This window comes from Myxine glutinosa, chromosome 7 (genome assembly GCF_964187855.1).
Source record: "Myxine glutinosa chromosome 7, kmMyxGlut1.1, whole genome shotgun sequence".
NCBI classification, from domain to species: domain Eukaryota; kingdom Metazoa; phylum Chordata; class Myxini; order Myxiniformes; family Myxinidae; genus Myxine; species Myxine glutinosa.
The window spans coordinates 70,714,668-70,733,716 of NC_136267.1; the positions used below are offsets into that span (position 1 = coordinate 70,714,668).

Consider the following 19,049-nt stretch of genomic DNA (forward strand, 5'->3'; position numbering starts at 1 on the left):
GACGAAAATCCGCGAAGTCGCGACCATATTTTTATTTTATTATTTATATATATTTTAAAGCTTTATTACCCTCCCCACACTCTTATTAACCTTTCCCACACTCTTATTAACCTTTCTCACACTCTTATTAACCTTTCCCATACTCTTATAAACACTTCCTATACTCTTAAACACTTTTTACACTCTTAAACATACGTAATTTTAACAACATATAAAATTCTAATGGGTACTCACCATTGAAGATACTGTAGCTACCCATGGGTCCCCCAAGCAAGACCAGCATCAGAATCTCCTTGCTCCAGTCGGTGACGTCACCGGCGGGGATCCCCGGCGCGAGAGTGGCTGGTCACGTGACCGCTAAAGCGTGCCGCGCTTTGCGGGTATAATCAGCTACACCTGTTGATCACGTGACCACCGAAGCACGCCACGCTTGAGAGGCGTGGCTTTCGGTTTCTGGTTGTGCTTTATAATGCAGCCCGATATTAAAACGGGCTTTTCAGTGTTCCCGAGTTGGTTTTGAGAATAAATATCTTCTCGGACGAGTTTGTGTCTTGCCCGTCATTTCGTCCGTATCAAGCAAGAGCCCCGGCTCTTCAATACTACAACTTGCGTGATGAAGATGATGATGAATTAGCTGTGCAGTACTGATGACGATGAAGGTGATGACGATGATGAATGTACTGCACAGCCAGAATTACAGTTACCCATTACGTGGGTAACTCGCGCAAGTGGAAGCTGCCGCATCTGCGTTTTCCATACGCACGACTCTTTGTCTACCCTTCTACTGTACACGATGTACAGTATTTTATTTCTTGTAATATGTTTTAATTACTGTATTTTTCTTATTTCTTTACGTTTTTTAATTTTTTAGGCTAGAAAATGCTTATTTTACCACAAAAATATTTAAAATAATAGTATATAAAAATACATTTATACCGCAAAATCCCGCGATATAGCGAAAAATCCGCGATATAAATTTACATATACTAGCGAGAAAAACCCGCGATGTACCGAAGCCGCGAAAAGTGAACCGCGATATAGCGAGGGATGACTGTATATATATATATATATATATATATATATATATATATATATATATATATATATATATATATATACACGTATATATATACACACATGTATACATACATACATACATACACACACACACACACACACACACACACACACACACACACACACACACACACACACACACACACACACACACACACACAAGTGGGGTCACCCGTGGGAATCCCACGAGCATGGACGTGTGTGACATTTGGACATCTTCATTTAAATGCTGCACATTAAGTTTTACAAAATGGTTACTGGCAATTTATCAGTTCCACAAATGATGTAATCTACACAATGTATTTACTTCTGATAACATGTGAATACATGTGCGTGCACATGGGAAATACAGGTTGAAATGTGTCATTACACCTAATGTAAAATGGGATTTGAGGGGCTCAAATCCTCTCTGTCCCTGCCCCCATTCCTCCCACATCACGCACATGGGGAGTGGGCCACACACAGGGGAGTGGGATACACCCGGGGGAGTGGGTCACACACAAGGGAGTGGGTCACACACGAGGGAGTGGGTCACACATGGGGGAGGTGGTCACACACAGGGGAGAGGATCACAACGTTTATTGGTGGTCTCGTTCTGTTCCCTCATTCTTTTATTCATTTTGAAAATGGCAGTTACAAATGACCCTCATGCAATGCATTGAGACAGCGCTGACATAAAGAAACAGGAATGACCACCCACATGCCTCACATTACGCAACTGTGAGCTAAAGACAGGTCGGACACTCGCGATACATATGGAGCATATTCTGACGTCGAGAGCAACTCGTACCAAGAACCTGACAAAACAACGTCTGCAACACAATCCAACACATGCTGCATAGGATCACGAAGTACAACAGCGAACCAGATTCACTCTGTTCCAACATGAACACGTCAACCTCATCTGCAGGTTCGGCACCGACCTTTGCAGAACAAAGCTCCGCGCCTCTCCCCACGTGCAGAGTACCTCATTGTAACATTTTAATGTGACTATGTCTAAAGAATGACACATTCCGACTATATAAAGAATACAGCTCAAATGGAAAAGACCCTGGGAAAAAAGTTATGGGTGGTGTGTAGTCCAGTGAAAAACAAAATTACTCTTTACGTTACAGCATACAAAATGACATCTTTTTCATTAAGGATTTCAAATAAACGTATTTAAAGTGTATTTGCACTTCAATTATTTAAGAGCAGGTTGGATAAACATTGGACCATCTCTCATCTAATGTTACCCTGATTAACCAACAAACATGCACACCTCACAATAAATTATGTTAATTTATGTCAAGTCGTAGGACATATACAAACCCCATCGATGGAATGAATGGAAGTTTAAACAGGATTACCTTTACTTCCATATAATAATGATTAATTGATGATGATAACTTATAAAATAAGAACGAAGAAATATCTCTCTGCAAATTCCCATCTGTGTTTTTCGGGCGAAGTTTGCGTTAACTTTCATTGAATTTTCTTCCCGTTCTTTTGCAACCGAGTCTTAAACAATATATCTCGGCAATTTCTCGTCTGTGGCGATACGTGAACGGAACTCCGCCCCTCTACCCACATTATTGATTTTTTATTGCGACTACGTCTAAATTAAACATTTCATAGTGACGGCTGTCATCAAATGGAAAAGTCCACCACAAATTTTTCATATATCTCGGCATTTTCCCATCTGTGTTATTTGGGAGGTGTATGATATATCATCCCACAAATTTCTAAAATGTCTCAGCAATTTCCCGTCTGTGCGTGAATCTTCTCAATTATTGCTGAAACTGAGTCTAAAACCATCGATAAAAATGAAATCAGATGGTGAATTAGAGTTGAGATAAAGCCGCGAGAGAGTCTCAATGGTCTTTATGTTACAGGCCGTTCGAAAATGCATTTTGTTCTATAAACGGTAAGTTTCATCGAATGTTCTTCCCTTTTTTGCAACCGAGTCGAAAACCATGTTAGCAACTGTGAAAAAATGAAATCAGGTGGTGAATTAGAGTCGAGATAAAACTGTGAGAGAGAGTAAGAAACCGCAGGCCGAACAAAAGAGGCCTCAAAATTATGCGAGGAAACAAAATGGTGGATATTTGATTTTGAAGCCACACTCCCGGACAGACAGACACACAGACAGAATCACCTCCGGAGAATATAATATATATATACACATATGTATAAATATATATATATATATATATATATATATATATATATATATATATATACACATATATACACATATATATCTATATCTATCTATCTATCTATATCTATATATAAATATATCTCTATCTATCTATATCTATATCTATATCTCTCTCTCTCTCTCTCTCTCTCTCTCTCTCTCTCTCTCTCTCTCTCTCTCTCTCTCTCTCTCTTTTTCTCTTTCTCTAGTGCTGCAGCATTTTTGTTCATTATACCTGAGAGAGGTGGAGAGGAGCTGGGCGGGGTTGAGGGACTGGACGAGAACCCATTGCTTGTGTGGTCTGATGGGTAGATCTGCAAGGAAGGATAGTTTAGTGAAGATGAAAAGACAAATCAAGATCCACAAATTAAAGAAGAGAGATAAGCATCACCAAGGCTTCCACACCAAAGTAAATCTGTGCAAATATGTTTGGGAAAAAACACAAAGACCATATTATACAGCAATATAAAGAAGCAAACAATTTAATATTGGGAGGCAAAAATACAAGAAAACACAAAACATGGTTCACAAATCTCCATGGAAACCTTCAAGCAATCAAGAAAAACACTTCCATACATTCTGGCAGGCAAGATGATGAATTATCTTGGGCAAAGCTCCATCAAAAAAATCTACAGCCAAAGCCAAAAAGCACCATAAGAAAAAAGGAGATGTCATTTCCACCGGTTATGGTTCAGCGAGCAGATGGATATGTAACCAGTTATCAATTTCATTACCAGCAGAAAATTCTTCGAGATTTGAGCACAGCCTGCCACACATGACAAACTATGAGCAAAGATTTGAGTCGGCATGCTTAGAAACTCCCACCAGAACCAGTGGTGCATGCCGCTGGCATTGCAGATTCAAATCCATATTCTATGTTGATTTGTCCATTGTCTCTTAATGTCATTGTAATTCACTTAAAATGTGCACAGTTGTCTACCGATGCCCCCTTTTTGCTCCGAAGTACGCTGTCGTCTACTATCGTTCCATATGGATTTTTAAATTCCATATTAGAAACATCTAAAGCCGACACGATAAATTCGAAATTAGATAAATTACACTCTGTGACGTGCATGCATACATATGTACAGGCATATATATATACAGGCACAGGTACACTCAAACAGGCCTGCAACAGAGATGCAGGGGCCAGTTTCAGCATGGAAACTCATTTGTCTGCAATTTGCCAAGAATGTTTGGTTGCGACAGCCAAAATAAGCCAGGCAGTGCAAATCAAAACACTTTGCAAGAGTCCTGAAGTCCATTCCACAATTCTAGTGCTTCAATTTACACTTTCCAAACATAGCTGGGTAGAGTATGCAGAGACATAGCTGGGTAGACACACACACACACACACACACACACACACACACACACACACACACACACACACACACACACACGAAAGTCTACACACTTTCAAATTTTTCACCTTTTGTTGCCTTATAACCTGGAATTAAATTGCATTAAATAAGGCTTTTTCCACCTTTATTTACACATTGTAACCCACAACTTCAAAGTGAAAAACAAATTCTACACATTTCAGAGCATAAGTTAAAAATACAAAACCAGAATATCTTGGTTGGATAAGTGTCCACCCCCTGAGTTAATAATTGGTGGAAGCACCTTTGACAGCAATTACAGCTGTGAGTCTGTTGGGATAGGTCTCTACCAACTTTGCACACCTTGATTGGGCAATATATGCCCATTCTTCTGTACAAAACAGTTTAAACTCAGTCAAGTTTTGTGGGGAGCGTTAAAGGAGAGCAATCTTCAAGCCATGTCACAGATTTATGATTGGTTTTAGGTCGGGACTTTGACTGGGCCACTTAAGGATATTTATATGTTTGTTCCTTAGCCACTCCATGTAGCTTTTGCTGTGTGCTTTGGGTCATTGTCATGCTGAAAGGTGAACTTCCGTCCAAATTTCAGCTTTCTTGCAGAGGGCAGCAGGTTTTCCTCTTGGGATTTTTCTGCATTTTGCTCCATACATTTTCCCTTCTATCCTGAAAAGTGCCCCAGTGCTTGTGTCTTCTTTTCTTTTATTAGCAGTCAAAACCATCACTTTCTCCACGTGGCAGGGAAGAATCATGAGTGGCCCATAGGCAACAAGATGTGCAAATTACAATTAGTTGTTGCACAAATGCGCACAGCTACCAAATACAGGGTAATAATGACTGAATTTACAAATATCCTTCAACAAAATGTCCTCCTCGCTCCTCGAATATCAAGTGGTGGCTCCAGTTGTGCAACAACCCTTTTGAAAATTAGCTTCCTGCCCAGTTTAGGAAATTATCACGATGTATGCCACTCAACATTCACACTTTTAACCACCCTCAATTTCCCCTAAATTTTATAGAGGTCAAGAATTTAACAGGAAATTAACCAAAAATAAATACGAAAAGGAAATTTATATTTTGAAAAAATTTTCTTTTTCAAAACTTGTTGAGCAATTTCTGGTACATCCGTGCCAAAACACTGGTGTGCCAAATGCTAGCATGTTTATAGACACAATTTCACTCCAGAGGTGTTGTAATTACCAAGACGGCGTGTGCCAGGTGTTGTGTTGATAAGCGTCTATGCAAGCCAAGGTTTCTTCCAGAGCACTCTTCCTGCTCATCTTAGAGGGCTGACAAGTAATATGCCAGAAATTTTATTTGCTGTAAAAGTCGACAATCTTGGGACAATGAACATCGATCGAAAAATCCCAAAATGCTGAATGTAGAAATTTAACCTTAGTTATGTGATCAAACAATCCTGACCTTCACAAAACTAGAGAACCTAATAGAGAAAACTAAAGAAAACAAGTGAATTGAGAGTTGAAGTGGAATGGAGATATAGTCTTGCTGGTGAAGGCTCGTGTAACAATGTGAAACCTTCATATTCATTACACCTGCAAGATCCACCACATCCAAACCACAAGTCTATGATGGTGAGATTTGTCTAAAAGATGACAAATCTCAATGTTAATTGGCTCATGAAAAATCCTGTGAGCCTTTATTAAGTACATGAGGATGAATCCAATCCCAAAATGTGGAATTTATCTGGTATCATCAATGTGATGACATTCTTCCAAGGCCTCAACTCTCAACCAAAAGGGATATTGAAGCCACCCTTGCCCGAAGTATGGCCAAGGTGTGGTACAGTCCATTAACAGCCATCTATTCATTATGTATGCAATAAGTCGATATATCTAACAGTCCATACCCCTCATCCACCCTTCCACTCTCCTAACACACCCACCCACCAACACTGACTGTTCCTCATATGGTAAACACAAGCATCTGCTCTCGGAAGAAGACATTTACAATAGTCCAAGCTACAAGGCAGCTTATTGTTTTATAAGTTACAGTAGTGTCCCTTAACTTCCATGCACATGCCCCATTTGTCCTTCAAACTTTCTAAGCCAGAAAAAATACAACTTTTTCAATTGCCCTTTTGGCCAAGTCTCAGTCGCTTCAGTCAGTTCCTCATAGCCAACATATCGGAGGCCACACAGATTTGACTTTAAATGTCAAAACTAATATTAGTCAAGAAGTTGTATAAGGGGTTGGGGTGGGGGAGGGGAGAGGATAGGGGGTGGTCAATCTAGCTACTATTCAAAACCATAGTCAACTACAACGGCATTCGGTAGAGAGCATACCTCCGCCAGGCTGAACAGTTTACGTTTTGTATCCCACTTATGGGTTGGGTCTGGATTCAGACCTTAACCAAAATCGAATTGGCTTGTTCTTGTCACTGAACCAACTCATCCACCTATATTTGTCATGATTGTTCCACAACTTTTTGAAATATCATGCTACATATAGTTTTTGGCCCAATCACTCAATGGTGAAGAATAACTTAAGAATTTTAAAAACTCTCGGACCCGGATCCAGATCCGAATCTTCATCAAAATTGAATCAATTCTTCCTTGTCACACACCCAACCTGTCCACCAAGTGTCGGCCGAATCCGTCCATAACGTTTTGAGATATCGTGCTATATGTCGTATTTGACCCTATCTCTCAATTTTGAAGAATCACTTAAAAATTATAAGATCAACATCCGAATATTCACCACAATCGAATCATTCCGGCCTTGTCACATACCAAACCTCTCCACCAAATTTCATACGAATCTGTCCACAACTTTTTGAGATACCCTGTTCACAAACAAACAGACAGACAGTTGTGAAAACATAACCTCCATCCGCCTTCAAGGGCAGAGGTAAAAAAGGAAGTCTGCACAACACGAGCCTTCTTCACTGGCACATTGTCATGAATAAGGAGTAAGCCTTTGGTCAACTTCCCTCAACATTTGTCCTTGATGGTCTACCACAATTATATTTGCATGAGGCTAATGTAATATTCCCCTGAGATCGTAGTTTTGTGAGGAACATAGTTAATACGCAGGATTCTCTTGGCATCCCTTGATCGTGATCTTGCTGGTTGAGGGTTGGGTGCAAAATTGCTTACGGGGCAGTGATTCCTTTTGCATGGTTTCCAATTTGGTTTCAGGAAATCATGGCGAAGCCGTGTTTTATCACCAGTTACCAGACAAGCATAAAGCCGGCTGGATCTGGGTTGAACAGTTTGAAAAGCTCGTGACAAGATGCCAGCCATTGTTGTCAATCCCCATGTGCTGAGGTTTTGGGGATCCATCTTGTCCACATATGCACACACGATCTTACTGTGGCAATTCTCCATGATTAATGCCTCAACAGAAGTAGCAGTTTAAGGGTCGGTTGCATATGCCATGCTGGCCATCCTGACATCGAGTCATCTTCAACCGACTCGAGTCCACACGAATCAAGCTAGCTGCTCATTTGGCTACAATTTTGCTTTTCGCCCGATCTCAAAATGGTGAAGAATCACTTAAAAAATTGTACTAGCCGGATCCGAATCCGGATCTTCACCAAAATCGAATCATTTCGTCCTTGCCACATACCCAACCTCTCCACAAAATTTTGTCCAAATCCATCCACAACGTTTTGATATACCTTGTTCACAGACAGACAGACAAACAGACAGACTAGAAATCGGTCAGAGACCAAGGACTTGCCGGAATTAAAAATATGGCGGCGGAACCACGTGACCGATGACGTCATCATTATTATTTTTTAAAACTAATTTACTCCTAGATTATGCTCAAGAAATTTAATCTTGATCGGATGAAGTTTTGTACTTGTCGAATTATGAGGTAATAATGGAGGCACCTATGACATTGAAGGAGCTGTGCTCCCATGTAATCGGAAGAATGGACGCGACAAAAAGCTGGAATTCGTCCGAGTTTCTTTATTGTCACAAAACAACTCGGGTACTCTGAAAAGCCCGTTTATCGGGCAGCAATATATATATACACACATTATCCCGGAGCGTTTGCCTGGGAAAGGCGAGAGGGGGCATGGCCGGGCGTCCTGGCCGCGGCCTGGCAAGTCGAGGGAGGGCATGCCCGGGCGTCCCGGCCGAGGCCTGGCAAGTTGAGCGAGGGCCTGCCCGGGCGTCCTGGACGAGCCCGGCATGGTGATCGCTCCGCGTCCTTGGTAGGTGCAAGGCGATTGTGTAAACCCAGCGGTAGCCGCTACACACGTCCCCCCAGAATCGACTTGCACCGGCAGGGTCAATTTGAGGGGGGTCCTGATGACCCGGCCGAAGCGACCCCTGGTGGGACGTGGGGGGGGGGGGGGCGGTGTGGTGGTGGGCGGTCGAGTGGGGGGCACCGTGGATGGGGGGCGGCCTCGCCGCGGCGGAAGGGCCAACCGTGGCGGTTGGTCGATGTGCACGTGCGCCGGCTTGAGGCGGTCCACCGCAATCCGGTCCAACCTGCCGCCGATGTCGATGACGAACGACTTGTCGTCCCGTCGCAGGACCCGGAAGGGCCCGTCGTACGGCGGCCGGAGTGGCCCCCGATGTGCGTCATGACGCACAAAAACGTACTCCGCTGTGCGAAGCGCTGGGGGGACGTAGGACTGGGGGTCACCGTGGTGGGATGTTGGCACGGGGGCAAACCGTCGGGCGGCCTCCTGGAGGTCCGAGCGCTGGTGAGCTGCGGACCAGGGACTGGTAGCGTCGGGCACGAATTCGCCCGGGACGCGTAGCGCCTGGCCGTAGACAAGCTCGGCGGTGGATGCCTGGAGGTCCTCCTTGGGGGCCGTGCGAAGGCCCAAAAGGACCCACGGCAGCCGGTCGGCCCAACCGCCGTCTTGAAGGCCGGCCATGAGCGCGGCCTTCATGGAGCGGTGGAATCGCTCGCACAACCCGTTGGCTTGGGGGTGGTAGGCCGTAGTACGGTGGAGCTTGACCCCCAGGTTGCGGGCGACCGCGCCCCACAGCTCGGAGGTGAACTGCGGTCCGCGACCCGACGAGATGTCCGCTGGTGCGCCGAAGCGGGCGACCCAGGTGGCGATGAAAGCCTGCGCCACGTCGGCGGTGGTGGTGGAGACGAGGGGAACGGCCTCCGGCCACCTGGTGGTCCTGTCCACCATGGTGAGCAGGTGTGTGAACCCCCGTGATGGGGGGAGGGGGCCCACCAGATCCACGTTGACGTGGTCGAAACGTCGTTCGGCCACGGTGAAAGGTGCCAGCGGGGCCTGGGTGTGTCGGTGGACCTTGGCCTGTTGGCAGGCGGTGCAGGTGCTGGTCCAATCGCGGACATCCCGTCGAAGGCCGTGCCAGACGAATCGCGCCGACACCAGCTTCTGGGAAGCTTTCCGGCCCGGGTGGGAAAGGCCATGGAGGGAGGCGAAGATGCGGCGTTGCCAGGTAACGGGCACGATGGGGCGAGGCTGGCCTTGGGAGACGTCGCAGAGCAGGACAGTGTCCGCGAAGGGGATGTCGGCCAGGCGGAGGCCGGTGTCCGCCGCCCGGAGGGCTTGCACCGTGGTGTCGGTGGTTTGGTCCGCCGCCATAAGCGCGAAGTCCACGCCGAGGTGGACCGCGTTCGCGCTGGCCCGAGAAAGACAGTCGGCCACGGCGTTGTTTTTGCCGGCGACGTGCCGGATGTCCGTGGTAAACTCCGACACGGCGGAGAGGTGGCGCTGTTGGCGGGCCGACCACGGCTCCGTGACCTTGGCCATTGCGTAAACCAACGGCTTGTGGTCGACGAACGCCGTGAAGGGTCGGCCCTCCAGGAGGTGGCGGAAATGGCGAACGGCCAGGTGTAGACCGAGGACCTCACGGTCAAACGCGCTGTATTTGAGCTCGTTCGGCCGGAGCTGCCAGCTGAAAAAAGCGAGTGGCTGCCAAACCCCGTTCACCCATTGCTCATGTACGGCGCCCAACGCGTAGTCGGAGGCATCCGTGGTGAGGGCGATGGGAGCGTTGAGCACCGGGTGAGCGAGCAGTGTTGCGTCGGCGAGGGCCCGCTTTGAGCTTTGGAAGGCCGCGTCCATTGCTGCGGACCAGACGATGTCGTGCTTGGCCGGCTTGCCCCGGAGGGCTTCGTAGAGGGGCCGCATGAGTTGAGCAGCGCGGGGCACGAAGCGGTGATAGAAATTCACCATTCCCAGGAATTCCTGCAGGGCCTTTATGGAGCGGGGACGCGGTGATGGCCTCGACCTTGGTTGGCAGCGGCACGGCCCCGTTCTTGGTGATGTGGTGGCCCAAAAAATCAACGGCCGACGGCCGTCGTGCCGAAGTGGCATTTGGCCGGGTTGACGATGAGGCCATGCTCGCCGAGGCGCCCGAACAGTGTTCGGAGGTGGAGGAGGTGCTCGGCCCGGGACGTGCTGGCGACGAGGATGTCGTCCAGGTAAACGAAGAGAAACGGCAGGTCACGCAGCACGCCGTCCATCAAGCGCTGGAACGCCTGAGCCGCGTTCTTGAGGCCAAACGGCATCCGTAGGAATTCGAATAAGCCGAACGGCGTGATGACGGCCGTTTTAGGGACGTCGGCCGCCCTGACAGGTACCTGGTGATATCCCCGTATGAGATCGATTTTTGAAAAAATGACCCGTCCTGCCAGACGGGCGGAGAAGTCTTGGATGTGTGGGATCGGATAACTGTCGGGGGTGGTAGCGTCGTTAAGGCGGCGGTAGTCGCCACATGGGCGCCAGCCGCCCCCTGGCTTTGGGACGATGTGTAGTGGCGAAGCCCACGCGCTATCGGAGCGCCGCACGATGCCGAGGTGTTCCAAAGCGTCGAACTCGGCTTTGGCCACGGCGAGCCTGGCTGGGTCGAGGCGGCGGGCTCTGGCGTAGACCGGCGGCCCCGTGGTTGGTATGTGGTGCTCGATCCCATGTCGTACTGCGACGGCCGAAAACGTCAGCCGCGTGAGGGCCGGGAACTCCGTGAGCAGGCGAGCAAACTCCTTCGCCGCCGGGAGGGCGCATGCCAGCTCGGTCGGAGCAGAGCTGCTCAATGTGCATACCAGGGAGCTGAAGGTCTCGGCGTTGATGAGGCGACGCCGTTGGACGTCCATCAGCAGTCCGTGTGCGCAGAGGAAGTCGGCGCCTAGCAGAGCCATGGGCACGTTTGCGGTTACAAACGTCCAAGTAAAGCGTTGGCCGCCGAAGCAGAGGGTGACGTTGCGTGGGCCAAAGGTGCGGATGGCCGATCCGTTGGCCGCAACCAAGGAGGGGCCGCAAACAGCGGACTGCCTGTCCTGATCAGAGGCGGGTATGATGCTCAGTTGGGCACCGGTGTCGCACAGGAAGCGCCGTCCGGACGCTTTGTCCGTGATGAAAAGTAAGTTGCCCGTGTGGCCGGCGCTCATGGCTGGTAATGAACGCCGGCCCGGCCGTTTCCCGGCCTGCCGAAGGTGCACGGGGGTCGGCATGTCCGGGCCTTCTGTCCGAACCTGGCATGATAGTAACACCACGCTTGGTCAGGTGGAGGCCCCGGTCGTTGTGCTGGAGGTGGTCGGCTCGGCATTGCGGCCGCCAATTGCGTCGGCAGTTCGGTCGTCGACCGTGCCGGGTGCTCGGGTGCCATGGGCGTTGCGTCGGACGGCGGTGGGCCCCAGGTCGCTGCTGCAATGCGATGGCCTGCCGCGGAGATCTTGTCGGCTTCCCTGGCGAGGGCGCGGGGATCCGTGATCGTCGTGCTCGCCAGGGCGAGGCGTACCGGGCTAGGCAGCTGACGGAGGAACAGCTACCGGAACAGGAATGCCGGAGAGTGCTCGCCAAGCAGCGAAAGCATGTAGTCCATTCGCTCGGACGGGCGCGTGTCGCCGAGCTCGGGCAGGTCGAGCAGGCGCCGTGCGCGTTCCGCCGATGGGAGGGCGAAAGCGTCGAGGAGGAGCTTTTTAATCGCGCCGTATTTGTCAGCGGCTGGCGGGCTCTCGAGGAGGCTCAGGGCGCGGGCCGCGGTGGCTGAACCGAGCGCTGCTACCACATGGTGGAAGCGGGTGTCGTCGGCCGTGATGCCTCGCAGGGCGAACAGGGAGTTCGCCTGGGTGAACCAAACCGCCACGTGAGCCTCGCAGAAGGTAGGCAGTTTAAGGGCAACTGCCGTGTCCATGTCGGTAGGTCACCAATGAAGGAGCTGTGCTCCCATGTATTCGGAAGAATGGACGCGACAAAAAGCTGGAATTCGTCCGAGTTTCTTTATTGTCACAAAACAACTCGGGTACTCTGAAAAGCCCGTTTATCGGGCAGCAATATATATACACACATTATCCCGGAGCGTTAGCCCGGGAAAGGCGAGAGGGGGCGTGGCCGGGCGTCCTGGCCGCGGCCTGGCAAGTCGAGGGCGGGCATGCCCGGGCATGCCCGGGCGTCCCGGATGCGGCCTGGCAAGTCGAGAGCGGGCGTGGCCGGGCGTGCCAGGGCATGCCCGGGCGTCCCGGCCGAGGCCTGGCAAGTTGAGCGCGGGCCTGCCCGGGCGTCCTGGACGAGCCGGCATGGTGATCTCTCCGCGTCCTTGGTAGGTGCAAGGCGATTGTGTAAACCCAGCGGTAGCCGCTACAACATCATCATTAACATATTTTATTCCCCATGGAGAGTTCTTTACAATGAGCCATGTCTCAATTTTACAATGAGCCTATGTTGACCTTTTGGCCTATGTTGATCTCGAAAATAGTCGGTGGTTGAATTCAGTTAGCTGCTAAGAAAATCCTATTCAAATTTCAAGTCAATCGGATGAAAATTGAGGATTTTGAAATTTGAATACAACACCATCATAATACAACACCTTAATCCTTTTAGGGATTGCGATCATTGTTTCGTTGTTTTTTGGGGATTCCATCCCTACAGTTTTTTTCTGAATTGATTAACTCTATTTTTCCCGATCTGGAGGCCAATGATGTCATCATCCAGTAAATTATTTTGAGGGGTATTTACATGAGGAAGCCTACACCCCTGAATGATATAGCTCATACAAATCCCTTCCGTAGTTCCCTTCATAACCCGTCCAATATTCCCGTCTCTTCTGTCTTCTGTCAGACATTATACTACCCCTGTGTCCTTCACTTTTGCAATCATCTATTTATTTTGTATGTCAACAAGGCAGAATTTTTGTGACGCATGACACGTGTGTGTGTGTGTGTGTGTGTGTGTGTGTGTGTGTGTGTGTGTGTGTGTGAGTTTGTGTGTGTGTGTGTGTGTGTGTGTGTGTGTGTGTGTGTGTGTGTGTGTGTGTGTGTGTGTCATTGGTTGTTATCTCCATAATTTGGGTTTTTGAAGTTGGAACATCAGCAAAGTCATGGAATCCATCATTGCTTCAGATATGAAATCTTTCCTCTTCTACAATGGCTTGATCTCTGATCATCAATTTGGTTTCAGACTCACTCTACTCTGGACATGCTGCTTCAGCTGTCTCAACAATGGATGGAGGTCCTCAATGCCAAACAGGAAATTAGAGATGTCTCCCTTTACATATCACGTGCCTTCGATACGGTCTGGCACCCAGCTCTGCTCACCAAACTCTCCTCCTTTGGTATCCATGGAAATCTCCACGCATGGCTGGCGAGACTACTTCCTCTCTCGTCGTAGTCAACGTGTGGCCCTGAATGGGTTTCTCTCATCTCCTCTTCCTGTTCAGGCTGGAGTTCCCCAATGCTGTGTTCTGGGCCCTGTGCTTTTTCTGGTCTTCATCAATGATCTCTCTGACTCTCTTGAAAATCCTCTCTATCTCTTTGCTGATGACTCCACTCTCTGCCGTTCCATCCCTCATCCCTCAGATCGGGAGTCTGCAGCCGCCTCACTCTCTGCAGACCTGGACAAAATCACAGACTGGGCAAACAAGTGGAACATGTCTTTCAATCCTGACAAATCTCACACTCTTACGATGTCTCTCCGAAAAGACCGACTGGACAACCCTCCCATCCACTTTCTGAATAATCCTCTCAAAGAAGTTCTGTCACTCAAGCTTTTGGGTCTCACTATCTGCCATGATCTTTCCTGGGAAAACCACATTTCAAATCTGGCCTCCAAAGCCAGTCGCCGACTGGGCATCCTCCGTCGTGCAAAGTCCTTCCTTGGCACACCTGAGCTCCTCACCACATACAATACAAGGCTTTCATCCGCAGCTCAATGGAATACTGCTCTCCCCTCTGGGCTGGTGCTCCTGCCTCACACTTAGCTCGTCTTCACGCTGTTGAAACCAAAGCGTTCAGAATCATTGTAATCTCCGCGATGAAGCTACCTCCGAGGGCCTTTCACTTACTCACCGCAGGCAGGTCGGTGGTCTTTCTGTCTTCTACCAACTCCTCTCCGGCCTTGCTCCTCCAGCTCTCTCTGGGCTCTGTCCCCCAAATATTCCTACAGGTCGCACAAGATCTGCCTGCAACCCTCTTATGGTTAAACTGCCAAAATCAAGACTCTCTGCTCACCTTCACTCCTTCATTCCTCTTTTCTCCCACCTCTGGAACAAACTCCCTCACTCTCTTCAATCCCACTCCTCCCTCCAGGTCTTTAAAACAGCTGTTCACCACCATCTGTTATCATCTCCCATCCAAAACCTTGATCTTTTCTACCCCCGCTAATTTCACCCAAAATCCACTTTTTTGACATACCAACTTCTTTCCTGGAAGTCCTTGGTGTCCTTGTGTTTTATACCTCTCCCACCTAGCCCCAAGCCCTCTCCCTCCCACAGTTCTCTCGATGTCCCCGCTCTCAAATGTTGTGTTTGTGTCCTTCGCCCTCTCTCCCCATCTTGTCTACCGCTCCCCTTATTTTGTGTTTTATGTATTGGTTTGTGTCGGTTTGACTTTTTGTGTGATTAATGTTAGCTCTTTCACGAGCCTCGATCTTGTATACAAAAAAACAACAAAAAAAACCATAATTACTTCTGCAATGTTTGCAATTATTGCACGCAACCGACAAAGCTTCGATCCAAAAAGAAAACAAGACGGAGGATTTTAATAATGAAAAGCCTTATACAGTATATAGATTTCAGTAGATCTCAAAATGAAGAGTCTACATTAAAGAACATCTGCATGTGGACTCACATACTCACTCACTCACTGACACACAGACTGATTAATATAGCCTCTCTCGTCCCTTCCGAAAGAGGCGGGCCTAAAACCGCTAACTATGTGAGCCTCTATGTGCCATCCCTGCACTTGGAACGCACACAAAAAACCAATTCATATTCACTGCTCTTCCCAGAAGCACTTGCCTGAGGTTGTATCAGTTTCAAGGAAAGGCGTAGATGGTCTACTAATCAGGCACGTAGTGCTAAATAAACTTTTGACACTTTTTTGCTGTCCTCAGCAAAACTTTACCGGTCAAGTGCAACTTCGAACATAGCAGACGTAACTAAGCATCCACAGCTCAAGAAGACTTAAAACATTGCCAAAGTATGCATACAAATTAAAAGAACAACTAAATAATAGATGGCATTATAAAAGCTCTTTGGTCTCGAACCACCCGCATAGATCAAATAAAAACATTTTGTGGCATGGGCTTTCAGAGGGAACATGAAACACTCTGGCAAATCAGACGTTGGCAAAATCGAAGTTAAAACAGGCAACGGCACACAAGTGCCAGTGTTGACATTGTAGACCGCAAGCGGTTGCAGCGGAACAAGGGAAGTAGATGCAAAACAATGCAGCAGTGTTTTTAAGAGTCGAATTCAACCAGCTCTTCGCCCATTCACACGACCTCCTTTTCTGTTTTTGTTATTCAAAATTAATGAGACCGTTTACAGTTGGCATTTCAACTGTGGTTTGATTTTCAGGTACGACATGAAAATGTAAACATTTCCATCAAAAACGTATTTTCTAAGACACAAGTGGCAACAATCGCTACGTGGAGTTTGGATGGGGTTTTGACAGATGTAGCATGTGAGCAGCCATGCCACTTCGGACTTAGTCCATAGCCGTAGATGCCGTGTGATAATTGTGGTTAACTACAAAATGCCGACTGGCACCACATTGTACACCATACCAGGCGAGGCAGATGACATAGTCCCTATCTAGAAGTCATTGGTGAGCCTGTTGGGTTTTCATTGACAATCTGATAGCAACACGCTAATAGATTAGTGCTGGAATGGGAGTCTATGTGCATATCTATGTGCATGTCTATGTGCATGTCTATGTGCATGTCGATGTGTATGTCTATGTGTATGTCTATGTGTATGTCTATGTCTATGTGTGGGCTGGTTAGCATTGACCTGTCTAGAATGGGTTTGAATCCCGACCCAGTTACAAACTGTCACAATGGTGTTTCCCAAGCAAGTTGAATCATCAATGGGTGTGCTGTCCATCAGATGGAAAACAACCTGAGCATCCAGTCTGCCAGAATTCGTAAGTGGACATTGAAGATCCCACAGTGTCTTTCACGAAGAGTAGGTGAGCTATCGCCGGCACCATTAACAAATTAGAATTAATGCCCTGACTGACTTACGGGAAGGAAATGGCAAATCATCCAGTACAGTACCGTGTAGCCCTTGCCATTAAACTGTCTTGGCAGCAGCTCCAACACTCTTTAAAGAATATGGTACGTTTCTAAGGTGTGTGTGTTTTATACAGTATGTACGTACGTATATATGTACACACACGCGCACACACACACACACACACACACACACACACACACACACACACACACACACACACACACACACACACACACACACACATAGCCTGAATCATAACCGAGAGTAAACAATATATGCCCAAAAGCAGGTATACACCTCCAAATGCAGACTCGAGCCACAGCATAAATTAATTAGCATTATGCAGAATACAAATGATTAAATTACTTACCGACTGCAACGCTTTGCCCAAAGCATCACCAGTTTGTGACCTTGCAGTAGGCACTCCCCGGGCTGCTGTAAATAAAAATGAACAGCTTTCAGCATCGAGCAATGAACAACAGGACATTATTGACTGCAAGAGGAACACAGCCAATGGCAGTCTGTGTTTTAGGCCATTGAAAACGGGCAAAGAAAACCCAAACGTTGTTGATGATGACCACATTTGCAATTCGGACCTTACACTTACTCAGGCGGCAAGGGGCATTCCACATAATATTAAATGGGGTGGGGTAAGGAGGGCAGGTGTAAATTATAACAACAAAACTGAGAAAAAAGCAAGTATAAAAAAGAAAGAAAATTGGTCTTGAATATTGGTGCCAAACTACCACTTCTTGATCTGTATCCCTCACACGTTATCATCACATTATCTGGTGAGCGGTTCTCAAACTACAACAACAACAACAACAGGCATTTTAAGGCCATTTGCCCTGCGAGAGCGGGGGTTAGCCTTGCGGTCCCCATGACAAACTTCTCCATTTTGCCCTATTTTCTGCATCTCCCCTTGTTAACCCCCTTGCCCGCATTTCTTCTTCCACCATCTTTAGCCAAGTCTTTCTCGGTCTTCCCCGTCCTCTACTTCCTTCTACATTCATTTCCATCACTCTTCTCAACCAGTCACTTTCATCCTTCCTCAACACATGACCAAACCATCTCAAACTGTTTCTCTTCACAGCATCCATCACAGGCTCTATTCCCATCATCTTTCGCAATTCATCATTTGTCTTCCTCTCTCTCAACGATACTCCGCACATCCACCGAACCATTCGCATTTCCACCCTTTCCAGCCTTCGTTGCTGCTCTACGTTCATTACCCATGTCTCACTCCCATAAATCACAACACTTCTCACACATGCAGCATACACCTTTCCCTTCAGCTTCAACGACACTCCCCTCCTCGTGAGCACGCCACTCAGTTCCCAAAACTTCTTCCATGCACATCTCACTCTAGCAACCGTTGCCGAGTCTGATCCACCTTCTCCATTCAGCATGTCTCCGAGGTAGCAAAATGTGTTCACACCTTCCAGCTTCATGCCGTCTCCAAGATCCAACTCAACATTTCCTCCATCTGCAGCTCCCTCTGTGCACATCTTACATTTGAATGTAGCTGCCACACTGGTAATGACCCTCTCAAACCACCACATTTTTGATGAACCCACTCAGCACACATTGTACATTGAATGGAGTTCACTCTTTTTTGGTTGTTGCACATTGTTGCACATCTTCACATTGCACACAGCACACGGCCACTTCCCAGTTCTTTCCACCTCACCACATGCTTTACCACTTGCCATCACCTTTGTCTTTCCGATATTCACCTTCAGACCTTTTGTCTCCATACATTCTTTCCACTTGTTCATCTTCTCCTTCAGTCCATCCATACTTTCCGCAATCAACACCAGATCATCTGCATACAACAACTCCCATGGTAAACCCTCCTTTACATTCCGAGCCAGCACCTCCATCACAGCTACAAATAGTAGTGGACTTGGTACCGACCCCTGATACACTCCCACCTTCACCTCAAACTCACCACTGTTCCCGTCCTTCGTCCTTACAGCTGTGCGCTCTCTCTCGTACATTGCCATCACTACTCTGATCAACCATTCCTCC

At 47.7% G+C, this 19,049-nt stretch overlaps 1 protein-coding gene across 15 annotated transcripts in view; it reads right to left on the reverse strand.

The window, feature by feature from the left end:
* Positions 1–19,049, reverse strand: part of LOC137431315 (transcription factor 12) — a 263,317-nt gene that overhangs the window by 116,201 nt on the left and 128,067 nt on the right. For all 15 annotated transcript variants that reach the window (XM_078781854.1, XM_078781846.1, XM_078781852.1 and 12 more), the window contains 2 exons: positions 17,389–17,453; positions 3,495–3,573 (listed from right to left, as the gene is read on the reverse strand). In XM_078781854.1, coding sequence (XP_078637980.1) covers positions 3,495–3,573; positions 17,389–17,453 — 144 coding nt within the window. The remainder of the gene's footprint in view (positions 1–3,494; positions 3,574–17,388; positions 17,454–19,049) is intronic.